Here is an 18,035-nt window from a genome sequence, read left to right as displayed (position 1 = left end):
ACTCTAAGCCTGTTAGTCCCAGCTTGCACTGCTTCGAATAGCCAATTGAAAAGGAGAGGGTTGAGTTGAGAGCCTGTGATTGGATGGCTGGTAACGCTACCTTGTCTCCATGATTAATGTACGGTAGCTAGGAAGCAGGCGCCAGAGAGAAGCTGTTTCCAGAGATTGTGTAACATGAAAACATAATATCACAGAGTTGTTATTGAATCTATTCTACAGAATGGGTTCATTTCATTACAAACCCTGTTTTCCAGAAGTAGCATACGCTCTTTCAACTCAATCGAATGCTGTTAGAGAATGAAGTCATTCTGATAAGAAATGAATGAAGATAAGGATTCCACTGATATTGATTTTACACAAATGCATTTATTAAACATCTAAAATAATCAAGAACAGTATCAAAAACGTATTTTAGTTTATGCAAATACATACATAGCAAAAATAGAACTTCATTCAGTATGAACATATGCTTGCTAGAAGCAAGCGTTTTCACACTTAGCTTAAACAACTTACACATATAAACAACTTACACATATAAACAACATACACAAATAAACAACTTACACAAATAAACAACTTACACATATAAACAACTTACACATATAAACAACTTACACATATAAACAACTTACACATATAAACAGCTATGAACATGGTAAGAACACATGAAACAAGACCTAACACATGACACCTACAGCCAAAGTCAAATTCCTCTCCCTCTGATCTACAGATACAACAGCCACATGTATTTGACACAGGAAGAGGTCTTGAAAATACTAAATTGATAGCTAGTAAATTATGTTACTTACACGATCAGAACATAACGTCTAACAACTATAGCAAAGTAAAATTATTTTCTCTACGATTTACATAGATGACAACCACAAGTCAATTATCTGACACATGAAAATACTAAATGAATGTGTTCAAAACATATACATGCGAAACAGTACAGTAATACCAGCGGAAGGTATTTGAGGAGTTTATTGCTATAAGCTAAATCAGGTCAATTATGCCAAAAGATTACTGGTATGCTATGTACAGTACATCATGCGTTACATCTGCCACAAGGTATAATAATAGAATAGCAACAGATGGGGCAGTAGTGGTTGCTTTGGAATAGAAACCTAGTCCCAGGGATACTCAGGATACCCTACAGGTAATAATTATGCCTTGTTCAGGAAGCCGCTATCAAAACGTTGAATGAAAGGTAACGTCTACAATGCTGCTTTGATTGAATTGAGCCCTTCGACTCACAATCTAGGTGTTAGCGTTGTGGCCTACTCTCACAGGTGAGTAGGAGGTTCTAGGGGGCAGCCGTGACGTTTGAAGCGTGCGCTGATGTCATAAGAGGATAGGTGTGCATCATTGTGCCCTGAGGAAGGTTCTGAGAGACCTGTGGACAAACAACTGCTGTCTACAACAGTAAGAGACAGGTGCAGGTATGGTGGTGAGATGGGGAAGGTCCATGGAGGAAACACAAAACCATTCACTGTCATTTCTAATGTTAAAACCAACCAGAGCAGGGGTCCGATCATAATCTATGAAGAGGAGGGTTGGAGATTTAGGCGCTCTCACCAGACAAGAACTGAGTACCCAACATCAATAGAGAACCTTGGGCTGAGGGAGGACAACGTGTGTGGTGGTAGAGAAGGATGGTTTGGCGTCTCAGTCTCTATGACACCGTCCTCCTTATGGTCCTTCTTGTGTTTCATGCGTCGGTTCTGGAATCAGATCTTGATCTGCCGATCGGTGAGCCTCAGGCCTGCAGCCATCTCCAGCCTGCGGGGTGGACACAGGTAGGGCCTGAAGTAGAACTCCTTCTCTAGCAACACTAGCTGGGTGCTGGTGAACGCTCTCGCCTCCCTCCGTCTCTCCCTCCATCTCTGCGTCTTTTTCCATGTCTTCCTCTACTTAGGAGACCACCAGCCTCGTTATGACAGCACACTGAATGACAAAAGGAACATTTAAAAGTAATGCTGTACTGCAAGTGTCTGAGACATGACAAGGCATAATTACATCTTGTGTTACATCTTCCCCCCTTCTAAAGACAAAGACTAGGAGGGGAAACATCTGACACGTGCATTAATAAAATCTACACATGGCAGTGTCAACTCAACGCATCACTTAAAGAGTGAGACCACCACTGGAAACAATCACCTTCAGTGTCACATGTGCTACAACAGTCCTGTCAGTATTGTGTGCAGGATTTATAATCCCAATTTACCCCTGGATATCTGACCTACTTAGGAGGAAAGTATTGAATGTAATACAGTTGTGAACTAACATAAATGATAAGGAGTTGATCAAACCAGGGGCCTAACCCCCCTCCACATTTTGAAATTGCATTTTTGACAAGTTTCTGTCATCCAGGGGAAGAGATGTCTTGGTGAGAGGCAAAGGGGTGGGTGGAATGCACCTCTTTCCTCTGAAGAGAGCTTTGCCTTACCATGGCGGGTATCCACCGGGCCAGGGGGGCCTCAGAATGGGTCAGACAGGTACAGAGTGCAGCTGACACAAGCAGAAGAGGTGACAGTAGGATGAAAGAGTGGGATCTCTCTGAATTGTGGTGCGTGGCCTCTTCTGTGTCCAGTGCCATATCCAGCAAGTTCGGTTGCATTGTTGTAGTAGCCCTGTAGATGACATATGGGGGATTGGTGGTGGTCCATAGATATAGCAGGGTGCACTTCAAATTTACTCTGATAAATAAAACTATGGATATGACCTGAAAGTTGGGAAGGAATGCACTTTTGCATGATAAATATATAGCTTTACACCGAACTTAAATTACTTTGAATAAGATGTAAGACTGTATTGAATATAACCAGATGGATAAACTGTGAAGTCACGTGCAGCTATCCTCCAATAGTCTGAAAGGAACTTAATGGCGACCGAGGGACCCACTCCGATTCTTCAGGCAGCATAGCAATACGCGTTTATTTCTTCTTAACCTACGGATGAAAACAACCAATCAGAAAATATGAATAGTAAGAGAACAATAGCAGTACATGATCAGTATGACGTTTTAGAGAGACAGAGACAGGACAGAGACAGAGACAGGGCAGAGACAGGACAGAGACAGAGACAGGACAGAGACAGAGACAGAGACAGAGACAGGGACAGGGCAGAGACAGGACAGATACAGAGACAGGACAGAGACAGAGACAGAGACAGGACAGAGACAGAGACAGGACAGAGACAGAGAGGACAGAGACAGAGAGGAAAGAGACAGAGAGGGCAGAGACAGGACAGAGGCAGAGACAGGACAGAGACAGGACAGAGACAGGACAGAGACAGGACAGAGGCAGAGACAGAGACAGAGACAGAGACAGAGACAGAGACAGGACAGAGACAGACAGAGACAGGACAGAGACGAGACAGGACAGAGACAGGACAGAGACAGAGATGGACAGAGAAGGACAGAGACAGAGAGGGCAGAGACAGGACAGAGACAGAGACAGGACAGAGACAGGACAGAGGCAGAGACAGAGACAGGACAGAGACAGACAGAGACAGAGACAGGACAGAGACGAGACAGAGACAGAGACAGGACAGAGACAGGACAGAGACAAAGACAGGACAGAGACAGGACAGAGACAGAGACAGGACAGAGACAGAGACAGGACAGAGACAGGACAGAGACAGAGACAGAGACAGGACAAAGACAAGACAGAGACAGAACAAGACAGAGACAGAGAAAGGACAGAGACATAGACAGGACAGGGATAGGACAGAGACAGGACAGGACAGAGACAGAGACAGGACAGAGATGAGCTAAAGACAGGACAGAGACAAAGACAGAGACAGAGACAAGACAGAGACAGGACAGAGACAGGACAGAGAAAGAGACAGGACAGAGACAGGACAGAGAAAGAGACAGGACAGAGACAGAGACAGGACAGGACAGGACATAGACAGGACAGAGAAAGAGACATGACAGAGAAAGAGACAGGACAGAGACAGAGACAGGACAGATAAAGAGACAGAGACAGGACAGAGACAGAGACAGGACAGAGAAAGAGACAGGACAGAGAAAGAGACAGGACAGAGACAGGACAGAGACAGAGACAGTACAGGACAGAGACAGGACAGAGAATGAGACAGGACAGAGACAGGACAGAGACAGGACATAGACAGAACAGGACAGAGAAAGAGACAGGACAGAGAAAGAGACAGGATAGAGACAGAACAAGACAGAGACAGAGACAGAGACAGGACAGAGACAGGACAGAAAAAGAGACAGGACAGAGAAAGAGACAGGACAGAAACAGGACAGAGACAGGACAGAGACAGAGACAGGACAGAGACAGAGACGAGACAGAGACTGGACAGAGACAGAGACAGGACAGGACAGAGAAAGAGACAGGACAGAGACGGGACAGAGACAGAGACAGGACAGGACAGAGAAAGAGACAGACAGGGCAGAGAAATAGACAGACAGAGACAGAGACAGAGGCAGGACAGAGAAAGAGACAGACAGAGAGGCACACACTGAACGGATCATTTGGACCTAAATATCTATTTATTTGTTATTTACAGAGTAGGCCTACCACAAGTGGGAAGATATTCGAAGGAAAACCCAGCGCAATTAAAGTTACTTCGTTTCTTGAACTTTCCTGGTACGTTATAGCAATGCTCCTTATTGGAAACTATTGATTGAGTAGCCTATTTGAAGGAATGATATGTAAGGCTACCTTGATCATATCAATGCTATCACAAAATATTAAAAAATATATTTTTGACTGAATGTGTAATTTTAATATGAGTGTGCTGTTTGTTGAAACATAACTATTACTGTATTAAAAATGATGATCAACCATTGTGAATTGTGTTCTTACATCTTCCAGATATAGACTACAGTGCATGGGCTTAAAACTCACTTTTTGTATATTTATTTATTCTATTTGCACGTGATTATGCATACAACGTATGCTGGTTGTATGAAAATGCACTGAATGAATAAACTACCCGAGTTATTAGCGTAATTACTTACCTATAAGCAAACGACTTGATATATTAAATGGAAGTGGTAAAACAAAGGGTTTTGAAAATCATTGCCACACAAAGATAACGAAAAGAATATCGTAAATAATAGTAGTTTTACCTCAAATGTCTGTTTATCTGCTTTCACTAATCAATTGCAACATGGATGTGTTCGCTCTGTCCAGCAACATTCATAATACAGAGAAGTTTTCGATTGATTAAACCTGTGTGGTATATGGACGAACAGACAAAGAGGTAGTCGAATAATGACATCCTGTCGCCATATGAACCCAAAGCTAACACTGAGGCAATACAGTGTAGGCTACTAACGAAATTTGTTAGGGTACATTTTTTAAACTTGTAGGCTATTACAAAATATATTATAATAATGTAATAATGTAAAATATTATTAGCTTAATATACACCAAATATATGTGTACATGGCAGTGCCATAGACCCTCGTATACAGTGGGCCACTGACGTCATTAGGCTACTGCATTTATTTCGAAAAGCTGATTGAATTCTATAGGCCTTTTACCACAAGTATAGCCTACAGTACCCCTATGTATCTAATATAATACGCCAACGCTGTTGAGGAGAATCCTCCAGTAGATGTCTCAGCAGCACAGGGACGACTCACCCTCTCCAGCACCACTCTGATTTAATCCCTCTTCCGGTCACCCTCCTCCTAGCCCCGCCACAAGAGCAGCCTCACTCCCTAAACCTGCATTCACACTTCACACACTCACTCCAATAAGTTATCTTAATATCAACATGATCATCTCATGTTTATCATTATTGTAAGAACAAATGATGAAAGGAAATACATGACATAATTTAGAATGCAATAGAACAACACGAATAGCATGAGGGGCAGAGATGGAATTTCCGGTGTTGTGCCGAAAATCTCCCTCCTGCCAGAACACTCCCCCCTGCCAGAACCCCCCCCCCCCCCCCTCTCTCTAATTTCCTTAATTTTGTGGCTAGAGTCAAATAATTTCTGTGGCACACGTAAAAGTCAAATACTTTCTATAGAACAAACTTTACGTCAGGATATGCAACCGAAAATAATAATTAATGTATGTGTGTTATATTAACCATACATGAGGGAGTAAAATGTTGGCAAGCAATAAACATTTCAGAACAACTATGGCTGAATTATTATCCTTACTAGTCGAATAAGACATGGGAGAGATAACGAATATTGGCAAAGACATTTATTCATAGACTAATACAAATCAGTAGCGGATTTAGGTACGGACGACATGGGCGGGCGCGGATGTGGGTGCGGGCGGGCGCAGGCGCTATACGAGCTATAACCGCCACATACACGTGAAACAAATAGACAAACCGAAAACTGCAGACAAAAATGGCTTCTGCTACTAAGATCAGTGAAATGTAGGCTAAACTGACAACGGAGTGAAGAGCAGAAATTTCAACTAGCAAGCAAGTCGCAGCAATGAAGAACGCGAAGGGGGAGGGAGAAATCTGGCAGTGGGGAGATTTTCGGCACAACACTTGTTAACACCGGCAACACCAATTGTTTATTGAGAGCACGAAGTGATAACCAGGATAAACAAATTACTCCACTTGAATTCCGGCTAAATTGATTTATGGGTCGTAGAAGAGTGTTCCCGTCATGTTCAGAGCCTAAGAATGCATTCTCGACGAGAGAGAATTTAGCCTACATTTCTTTCAGATCATATGAGATTGGGACAAATAAGTCCATCTCACTAACGTCTATAATAAGACGGTGTAAACATACAAAGTCATATATATATGCAGTTCTTTAACATATTACATTAAAATAGCCTTATAACATAAGAAGACGCCCGTTGTGTTCTTACCCTTTCCAATTGTTCTTCCAAAATCAATCTTGTTTTAAGAACTTTTGTTATTTAGAGTTCAGTGAATTGCTGTCACATAACTTGTCAGATAGAGGCCTTCATTATGCACATAACAGGTCGGACATTGGTGCAGTTTACATGAAATATGACTTGGTTGGAGTGTGCATTGAATGCGAGAAGATTCAATCCATAACCCGGGATAAATTAAAACATGGGTAAATTATACTAATAACCGAACTCGATAGGTTTATTTGAGGTTCATGTGCATTTAATGCACTTTTTAATTTCCTTCACAAATGATCAATTTAGATTTACACTATTGGTATTATGATTAGTATGATAATTATCAGCATAACGCTATTATTATTAAATCATTATCATCATCATCATCCTCTTGTATACATGTAGCATCAGGCAGTCCTTTTATCTGGAGAGGAGAAATCAGGCCTAAAGTAATTACATTCCGTTTGTTTTCTTTGCCTCAAACCGTTGAGCACACTCACTCGCCTGTAGCCCATTGGATATAGAATCTGTGATATACTAGCTCAGCAAGACAATAATTTATCTCCTCCGCGCGCCTACATCACAATTCTCAGTGAACTCTGGTTGAACCGCTCGCGTGGCAATAAATCATTTTTTTCTCTCTCCACAAAAGCGGGCGCCGGTGTCAACCCCTTTTACAACCCCCCTTACCTTCTGCACTCTCTTACCCTGCTCTTGAGTTGGTGTATAACATATTGCCTTCTGCATTCTCTTGGTTTGGTGGCTGACAAAAACAGGAAAACATCGATAAAAAATACTTGTATAAAATATTTCTCCCATAGCCTATATGAAAACAGGCAGAATATGGAGACTTGTATAAACATGGGCGATTTTTCAGAAAATATATACCAAACGCACAACACTAGCATTTCCACTCAAAGATATTTTATTTTTTTCCATGTATACCATGTTAGACTTGCAGCAAAAATAACATTCCTAACCCCTTTGTTCCAAAAACGCACTGTTTTCTACAGTGCTCTTTTCAAGAAAAAGCTACCATGCCATGAATCTGCGAATTTGTTTTCGGCGGATAAAGCTCGATTCGGGCAGATAAGAGGAGACCGAGAGCGTGGGGAAGGACGTTAATGGGCAGAGGATGTTGTCGGTTAAAACGGTGCATACAAATAGTCCTGTCTCGGCGGCTCGGGCGGGAGATTTATGGCCCGGTGCCCCATATTGCTGTAAACAATGCAGAGTGAAATGAAAGGACCAGAGACTTAGCTGCTGCACTCAGCACTTCATAAGAACACTTCATAAGTGAGGAAAAGGAAAAGACACTGTCAATTTACTTCCTCCCAACATGCGTTCTTGTCTTGAACTATATGCACATAAGCGACTTCCTTCTGCAATACACCATAGCAGGGGCGGACTGGCCATCTGGCATTTTGGGCAAATGAAAAAAAAAGCCCAAATGATTGTGTCGTTATCCAATACATAGGCTATATGACACATTATATCATATATATCATGGCACAGCGGTCTAGGGCACTGCATCTCAGTACTAGAGGCGTCACTACAGACACCCTGGTTCGAAACCCGGCTGTGATTGGGAGTCCCATATGGCGGCGCACAATTGGCCCAGCGTCGTCCGGGTTTGGACGGTGTAGGCTGTCATTGTAAATAAGAATTTGTTCTTAACTGACTTGCCTATTAAATAAAGGTTCAATAAAAAGATATACAAAAGTATGTGGACACCCCTCCAAATGAGTGGATTTGGCTATTTCAGCCACACCCGCTGCTGACAGGTGTATACAATCGAGCACACAACCATGCAATCTTCATAGACAAACATTGGCAGTAGAATGGCCTTACTGAAGAGCTCAGTGACTTTCAACAGGTCACTGTCATAGGATGCTACCTTTCCAACAAGTCAGTTTGTCAAATTCTGCCCTGCTAGAGCTGCCCCAGTCAACTGTAAGTGCTTTTATTGTGAAGTGAAAACGTCTAGGAGCAACAACGGCTCAGAAAGGGACTGCCGAGTGCTGAAGAGAATTAGCGCGTAAAAATAGTCTGTCCTCGGTTGCAACACTCAATACCGAGTTCCAAACTGCCTCTGGAAGCAACAGCACAATAAATGTTCGTCGGGAGTTTCATGAAATGGGTTTCCATGGCTGAGCAGCCACACATAAGCCTAAGATCACCATGCGCAATGGCAAGCGTCGGCTGGAGTGGTGTAAAATTCGCCGCCATTGGTTCTCTGGACTGATGAATGCATAGTGCCAACTGTAAAGTTTGGTGGAGGATGAATAATGGTTTGGGGCTGTTTTTCATGGTTCGGGCTAGGCCCCTTAGTTCCAGTGAAGGGAAATCTTAATGCTATAGAACACAATGACATTCTTGACAATTCTGTGCTTCCAACTTTGTGGCAACCGTTTGGGGAAGGCCCTTTCCTGTTTCAGCATGACAATGCTCCCTGTGCACAAAGCGAAGTCCATACAGAAATGGTTTGTCGAGATCAGTGTGGAAAAACTTGACTGGGCCCTGACCTCAACCCCATCGAACACCTTTGGGATGAATTGTAACGCAGACTGCGAGCCAGGACTAATCGCCCAACATCAATACCCAACCTCACTAATACAGTTGTGGCTGAATGGAAGCAAGTCCCAGCAGCAATGTTTCAACATCTAGTGGAATGCCTTCCCAGAAGAGTGGAGGCTGTTATAGCAGCAAAGGGGGGGACCAACTCCATATTAATGACCATGATTTTGGAATGAGATGTTCGATGAGCAGGTGTCCACATACTTTTGATCATGTAGTGTATATAGGCTACTGCACATTACACATGACATAAAAACATAAAAGCCCATAGATATAGGCCTAGCTATGCTCTCTTGGGTAAATAAATGAAACAAGCTTCAGTAGGCTAATCTTTTTGAGTGTGAACTGTATTACTGTACTGTATTCTATTGTATTATACTGTATTATATGGACTGGAATTAGTCACATCGTTCAAACCATGATATAGCAGGGAGAGTTCATGTGATTCCAGTGCATCACATGAGGCCTACAATTTTTCATAATATTTCCCTTAATGTTATTAGCCTACTTTCTCTCTCTAGTGTTGCTTCATTCCCTCCTCGCTTTCAACAGTTAAATGAAATATGTTTTGTTGTCCTCATCTTCATCATTCTAATGATATCCTTGAATAATATTGGACTAGATTGAGATGCAGAAGGCTTTCACTTCTATTCATGAGGATTGAATGTTATGGGTCTGACTCAATAACTGTTATAGCCTACCGCCATTGTGTGTTCACTCTGGTTTCAAACTACCCGTGAGGTCTATTGCCTTCTGTATCCTCGAATAGTCTATTGGTATAAGAAATGAAAAGGAAAAAAAAGTCAAGCAAGCTCTTCTAGTCTAGCTTTTCCTGAATGGGACTCCAAGAGCTAAGGAGCCTTTTTTACAGGGAGGCCAGCGGAGCACAGCTGTGTGTGTATAGCGCAAGAGACAGAGGCTATAAGTTAGAAACTTATTATGCTTAGCCCAGCATTCATTAGCTAAATATAAGGCTAATACTGCATTGAATGTCTTACCTGAAAGAGGTAGGCTAGGACATCTATATATAGGCCTATATATCAATCTTGAACAGGATTGTAATTTTGGGATGCAATTTGAATGGAATTGATGGAGAAAGAGAAAAACTGCAAGAGAGTGCTCGCTCGTGCAAAGATTTAAAGCAACGATATAGGAGTGTTTTAAAACTCTGCAGCTGCAATAAAAATGTAAAAACATCCTTACAGTAAAAAAATAAGATGACCCCCAAAAGCCAGATAGAGATGGGTAAAACAGATGTGTATTTGGTCTTTATATTATTGTAGTATTTTTTTAATATATTTTTTATTTAACCTTTATTTAACTAGGCAAGTCAGTTAAGAACAAATTCTTATTTACAATGATGGCCTACCAAAAGGCAAAAGGCCTCCTGCTGGGACAGGGGCCTTGGATAAAATAAAAATAAAAACTATATAAATATAGGACAAAACACACATCACAATGAGACACAACACTACATAAAGAGAGACCTAAGACAACAACATAACAAGGCAGCAACACATGACAACACAGCATGGTAGCAACACAACAGGACAACAACATTGTAGCAACACAAAATGGTAGCAGGACAAAAACATGGTACAAACATTATTGGGCAAAGTCAACAGCACAAAGGTACAGACGGTAGAGACAACAATACATCATACAAAGCAGCCACAACTGTCAGTAAGAGTGTCCATGATTGAGTCTTGAATGAAGAGATTGAGATGAAGCTGTACAGTTTGAGTGTTTGTTGCAGCTCGTTCCAGTCCTAGCTGCAGAAAAAATGAAAAGAGGAGCGACCCAGGGACTTTAACAGAATGTGGGGACTTTTGGGGACTTTAACAGAATGTGATTGGCAGAACGGGTGTTGTATGTGGAGAATGAGGGCTGCAGTAGGTATCTCAGATAGGAGGGAGTGAGGCTTAAGAGGGTTTTATAAATAAGCATGAGGGTCTTGGGTCTTGCGACGGGTATACAGAGATGACCAGTTTACAAAGGATTATAGAGTGCAGTGATGTGTCCTATAAGGAGCATTTGTGGAAAATCTGATGCCTGAATGGTAAAGAACATCTAGCCGCTCGAGAGCACCCTTGCCTGTCGATCTATAAATTATGTATCCGTAATCTAGCATGAGTAGGATGGTCATCTGAATCAGGGTTAGTTTGGCAGCTGGGGTGAAAGAGGAGCGATTACGATAGAGGAAACCAAGTATAGATTTAACTTTAGCCTGCAGCTTTGATATGTGCTGAGAGAAGGACAGCGCACCGTCTAGCCATACTCCCAAGTACTTATATGAGGTGACTACCTCAAGCTCTAAACCCTCAGAGGTAGTAATAACACCTGTGGGAAGAGGGGCATTCTTCTTACCAAACCACATGACCTTTGTTTGGAGGTGTTCAGAACAAGGTTAAGGGTAGAGAAAGCTTGTTGGACACTAAGAAAGCTTTGCTGTAGAGCATTTAACACAAAATCCGGGGAGGGGCCAGCTGAGTATAGGACTGTATCATCTGCATATAAATGGATGAGAGAGCTTCCTACTGCCTGAGCTATGTTGTTGATGTAAATTGAGAAGAGCGTGGGCCTAGGATTGAGCCTTGGGGTACTCCCTTGGTGACAGGCAGTGGCTGCGACAGCAGATTTTTGGACTTTATACACTGCATTCTTTGAGAGAGGTAGTTAGCAAACCAGGCCAAAGACCCCTCAGAGACACCAATACTCCTTAGCTGGCCCACAAAAATGGAATGGCCTACCGTATCAAAAGCTTTGGCCAAGTCAATAAAAATAGCAGCACAATATTGCTTAGAATCAAGGACAATGGTGACATCATTGAGGACCTTTAAGGTTGCAGTGACACATCCATAACCTGAGTGGAAACCAGATTGCATACCCGAGAGAATACAATTGACATCAAGAAAGCCAGTCAGTTGATTATTGACAAGTTTTTCCAACACTTTTGATAAACAGGGCAAAATAGAAATAGGCCTATAACAGTTAGGATCAGCTTGATCTCCCCCTTTAAATAAAGGACGAACTGTGGCTGCCTTCCAAGCAATGAGAACCTCCCCAGAAAGGAGAGACAGGTTAAAAAGGTTGGAGATAGGCTTCATAAGATGATAGGGGCAGCAACCTTAAAGAAGAAAGGGTATAAACCATCTGACACAGAGGTTTTTTTGATGTCAAGTTTAAGGAGCTCCTTTAGCACCTCAGACTCAGTGACTGCCTGCAGGGAGAAACTTTGTAGCAGGGCAAGGGAAAAAGAGGGAGAAGCATCGGGGATAGTCGCATTAGAAGGGGTGGGAGATGAGGAAATGTTGGACGGGCAAGGAGGCATGGCTGAGTGAAATAGCAATCCTGACCTAATGAAGTGGTGACTAAAGAGCTCAGCCATATGCTTCTTGTCAGTAACAACCACATCATCAACATTAAGGGACATGGGCAACTGTGAGGAGTAGGGTTTATTCTCCAGGTCTTTAACTGTTTTCCAAAACTTCTTGGGGTTAGGCCCACAGAGAGAGAACTTCTCCTTAGAGTAACTAACTTTGGCCTTCCGGATAGCGTGAGTGCAATTATTTCTCATTTGCCTGAATGATAGCCAGTCAGCCTGAGTATGCGTGTGCCGAGCCTTTCGCCAAATGCAATTCTTGAGGTGGAGTAAGGCTATGTAGAATAGGCTGCTGCAGCAAATGTAGGTCTACCTGTAACAATAACAAAGGTTACCATGATGAGATGATAGGTCTACATACTGAGATGGGCTGTCAGTCACCACCCTGAGCTTTGATGAATCACCATGCAGTGACCAGAGAGACTATAGAGAATCCAGATTTAGACACTGCATATCATTTAACAGTTCCATTTCACGTCATTTACCACTTTCTTGCTGTTATATATCCCAGGAAAGGGGAGTGGTTTTGGGTGGAAAATCTCTGTAACAGGGTTCCCGCCATTCAACCATAGGCTGGTCCATTTTTAGCTTAGTGTGCTTGTCAAGCTTGTTTTTTTTTCTCATTATCTAACTAATAATCGGGCCCCAAGGAAAAAAATCGGCCAGTGTGGGTACCTCCAGGAACAAAATGGCCTGGTGTGTTACAAATGCCAGGGCCAATTTCTGGTCCCATTCCACCCCTGCACCATAGCTACATTGGCTGCAACTCTTAAATAACCCATTAAAGCAACAGATTAAAACTGGCTATTTTGTCTTTCTTGGCCAACATGAAATTTGGGGAAATTAGCATGTTGGTTTGTGTCCAATAGACATTACCTTTCATTTGTATATCTCTCTCTTGGGCCTATACCATAAATTGAACATCCAGTCCATTCAGAGGAGTGCTGGGAGTGCTACATTTTCGTCCCAAAATGTAGCACGGACGGAAGTTCTATTTTACGCACACTTATTTTGGGAATGATTCTCTGCTCTTTTAATACGTTTCTATTGTATATAACTTAAAAATTGTTATGTCCAAATTCTGGAACACATGATAAAACACGATACAGGGTGAATTCTGAAACTGTGGGACACTTTCTGCATTTCAATCTTCTGAAACCTCCTTCATCCTCTATCCAACATACAGTATTAGCCCAACAAATGATTTATTTCTGAAATCCTCAAGTTGTTAATCACACAAAAATGACAAATGTTGGTATCATATTCACATGAGGCATGACACACCCATGTGTGTACGCTGAGCCAAAACCAAATTTTTCTTCCGCATTTGGTCAACTGGGACAGCAGGTTAGATAAACTGGGACACCATTATTACATTCCAATTGTACCACAATTACAATTCAATTCACACTTTGTTGTTATATTATTATCTTGAAGATTTCAGAAATGTATCATGTGTTGGGATAAAAGAGATTACAGAAGCCAGAAATGCAAAAAGTGGGACATTATATAAACTGGAACCGCTTAATCCTGACACGTTTATTTCTTGGTCTGAGAAGTGAAAATCAAAACTATTGTTACTAAGCCCTTGCAGAGACACCACATGATCAACATCACATCACTTCATTGGTGTGACATAATAGAGGGAGGTGGAGCAAGAGTCAAATGGGAATCTCACCCGCAAAGGACACGGTAAGATCAGTGACAGATTTTTTTTCTGTTTTGTTGTTAAGGTTATACAACTGTCATAAATAATGCAATGTGACAAATTGTGATGTAAATGTGCATACTATGTACAAGTGCATCAAAATAAAATAAAAAGCTGCCAATATTATGTTTACATTTTGTAATTCAGTCATTTTAAGACCCTCACACGCTTCTACAGATGCACCATCGAGAACATTCTGTCACCGCCTGGTACGGCAACTGCATGGCTCTTCAGAGTGTGGTGTGGTCAACCCAATGCATCACCGGGGGCACACTGCCTGCCCTCCAGGACATCTACAGCACCTGTTGTCATAGGAAAGCCAAGAAGATCATGAAGGACCTCAGCCACTTGAGCCACAGTCTGTTCTCCCTGCTACCATCTAGCAGACGGAGATAGTACAGGTGCATCAAAGCTGGGACAGAGAGACTGAAAAACAGCTTTCATTTCCAGGTCATCAGACTGCTGAACAGCCATCACTAGCTGGCCACTGCCAGGTACTCTGCCCTGCACCTTAGAGACTGCTGTCGAATGTATGTAGAGATATTGAACACTGGTCACTTTAAAAATGTTTACAGTGTTTTACCCACTTTATATGTATGGACTATGGTCATGGCTCATCCTATATAACTACTGCTGTACAAACCTTTTCTATTCCTATACTGTCCATACTGTCTAAACCCACTATTTATACATATATATATATAGATAGTATATATATACTGTATATACTGTATATATAAATATTTACATTCCGGACTCTGACATTGCTTGTTCTGATATTGCTCATTCTGATATTTCTTAATTTACAGTTTTTTACTTTTTGGATTATGTATGTATTGTTATTCAAAGTTTCACTTCGGGATTTGACTCATTCATTTTTGACCCAGTAATTCTGCATGGTTACAGGGTTAAAATAGAAACAACTCAAAAGGTTAAGTTTAGGTACGATGGCTCTTTCTTGTGACATGCCTGATTACTGCACTGTAGGAGCCAGAAACATAAGCTTTTCGCTGCACCTGCGATAATATCTGCAAATCTGTGTAGTGACCAACATTTGATTTGATAAGATTTTTTTACCAACCATAGATAGCTAAAGTAGGACAGCATGGAGTAGCTAAAGTAGGACAGCATGGAGTAGCTAAAGTAGGACAGCATGGAGTAGCTAAAGTGGGACAGCATGGAGTAGCTAAAGTAGGACAGCATGGAGTAGCTAAAGTAGGGCAGCATGGAGTAGCTAAAGTAGGACAGCATGGAGTAGCTAAAGTAGGGCAGCATGGAGTAGCTAAAGTAGTACAGCATGGAGTAGCTAAAGTAGAACAGCATGGAGTAGCTAAAGTGGGACAGTCTTGTAGGCTTTTCCAATGGAGGAACAAGATCCAGTTTACATTAGGGACCCCTTATGTTAGGCAGGGCTCTGTTTCTTGTAGTACTGTTATACTGTTAAATTTACACTCACTGGCCAATTTATCAGGTACACCCATCTAGTACCGGGTAGGACCCCTTCGCCTCCAGAACAGCCTTTCTTCGGGGCATTGAAACGTTCCTCAGTTGGTATCAAGGGACCTAGCATGGGTCAGGAAAACATTCCCCACACCATTAAACCACCGCAACCAGTCTGTACCGCTGACCCCAGGCAGGATGGGGGATGTACTCATGCTGTTTATGTCAAATCCTGATAGCCAAATTCTTCTTTAAAAAAAAAAAATAATAATAATATTTATGTATATATAGAATATTAAAACATACAAACTACATGCAGTGAAGCCACTCAACATTTACATTATATTGACTAATCTAACCGTCTCCCGTCGACAGATCTCCCACCCAAATCAAAACAGGGGCCCAAACCAGGAACCTATCGGCCACCGGCCCAAGCTCTCAACCGCCAGCCGACCAACCATCCAAGATCCCCACCACAGTTCCCCCGAGAGCTTCCTCTCAACCATCCAAGATCCCCACCACAGTTCCCCCGAGAGCTTCCTCTCAACCATCCAAGACCCCCCCCCCCCCCCCCCCCCATATATATACTTTTTAAAACCCTGTTTCTGAGATACTGGAACTGGCGCGCCTGGCACCGACGATCATACCACGCTTTTTATAGTAAGCCATGACCACGTGGCTCACTGTCTGTAAGAGTGACCTTTTTCGTGAACGGGGTGGTGTACCTAATAAACTATTTGAGCATAATAACAGTCCCGTTATTCCCTAACATTTCCAGGTGGTGGGGCAATATACTGGACATCAACACTGACTAAAAAAATGTATGGAGTATTTTCATGATTCATGTCTCTGCTACAATGCAATTGGAACCATTGAGTTCTGGATAGCCTACAGAACACTCAGTGAATGCAACTGGTAGTCCACCACCCCTCCCAACTGATTCGATGGGCCTAGCCCTAGTGCATAGACTTGGAGAGATGACAAGAACTGATGGCTGCTGAGAATGATACAACACCTTGGAAATGTATCAGATCAAATCAAAATCAAATAAAATGTTATTAGTCACATGCGCCGAATACAACAGGTACAGAATACAACCTTACAGTGAAATGCTTACTTACAAGCCCTTAACCAACAGTGCAGTTTCAAAAAAATACAGATAAGAATAAGAGATAAAAGTAACAGGTAAATAAAGAGCAGCAGTAAAATAACAAAAGCCAGACTATATACAGGGGGGTACTGGTACAGAGTCAATGTGTGGGGGCACTGGTTAGTTGAGGTAATATGTACATGTAGGTAGAGTTATTATAGTGACTATGCATAGATGACAACAGAGAGTAGCAGTGGTGTAAAGAGGGAGGGGGGTCAATGCAAATAGTCTGGGTAGCCATTTGACTAGATGCTCAGGAGTCTTATGGCTTGGGGGTAGAAGCTGTTTAGAAGTCTCTTGGACCTAGACTTGGCGCTCCGGTACCGCTTGCCAAGCAATAGCAGAGAGAACAGACTATGACTAGGGTGGCTGGAGTCTTTGACAATTTTTAGGGCCTTCCTCTAGTGCCTTGCAGTCGGGGGCCAAGCAGTTGCCATACAAGGCAGTGATGCAACCAGTCAGGCTGCTCTCGATGGTGCAGCTGTAGAACCTTTTGAGGACCTGAGGACCCGTGCCAAATCTGTTACATTGTCCAGAGAAATCTATTTAATCAAATCATATTAATTAAATTTCTGTTGGGCTTACTAGTGAGGACACAAAGTTACCAGTAGCTCTCTTGCTATTGTAACTAATCACTCTCCCCTTATAATTCAGAAAGCCCAGTTTATTCAGTCCATCCACTGACTGTAATGTCCTACACTCTAGAAAAAATAGTTCCCAAAGGATTCTTCGGCTGTCTCCATGGGATAACTTTTTTTGGTTCCATGTAGAACCATCTATGGAAAGGGTTCTACATGGAAACCAAAAAGGGTTCTTCCACAGGTTCTCCTATGGGATAGCTGAAGAACCTTTAAGATTCTATATAGCACCTTTTTTTCTAAGAGTGTATATAGCTCAATACTCTGACACTTGCCTGTTACCAGGGGCTGAAATGTAGGTAAATGT

The 18,035-nt window shown here is 42.2% G+C and overlaps 1 protein-coding gene across 4 annotated transcripts in view; it reads right to left on the bottom strand.

The window, feature by feature from the left end:
• Positions 1 to 346: 346 nt before the first annotated feature.
• The window catches only part of LOC129829707 (keratin-associated protein 16-1-like), a 70,960-nt gene continuing 53,271 nt past the window's right edge, over positions 347 to 18,035 (bottom strand). For 2 of the 4 annotated variants that reach the window (XR_008755439.1, XR_008755438.1), the window contains 2 exons: positions 2,450 to 2,951; positions 347 to 1,947 (listed from right to left, as the gene is read on the bottom strand). Coding sequence is in view for 2 of the 4 variants with exons in the window: in XM_055891569.1 (XP_055747544.1) it covers positions 2,952 to 3,935 (984 nt within the window). In the remaining 2 variants the exon portion in view is untranslated. Of the gene's footprint in view, positions 1,948 to 2,449; positions 4,289 to 18,035 lie in introns of those variants that run through there. The other 2 variants (XM_055891569.1, XM_055891568.1) reach the window with 2 other exon arrangements.

This window comes from Salvelinus fontinalis, chromosome 31 (assembly GCF_029448725.1).
Source record: "Salvelinus fontinalis isolate EN_2023a chromosome 31, ASM2944872v1, whole genome shotgun sequence".
In the NCBI taxonomy this organism is placed as follows: Eukaryota; Metazoa; Chordata; class Actinopteri; order Salmoniformes; family Salmonidae; genus Salvelinus; species Salvelinus fontinalis.
Note: the sequence above shows the minus strand (reverse complement) of the source record. Positions and strands in the feature narration are given on the sequence as shown.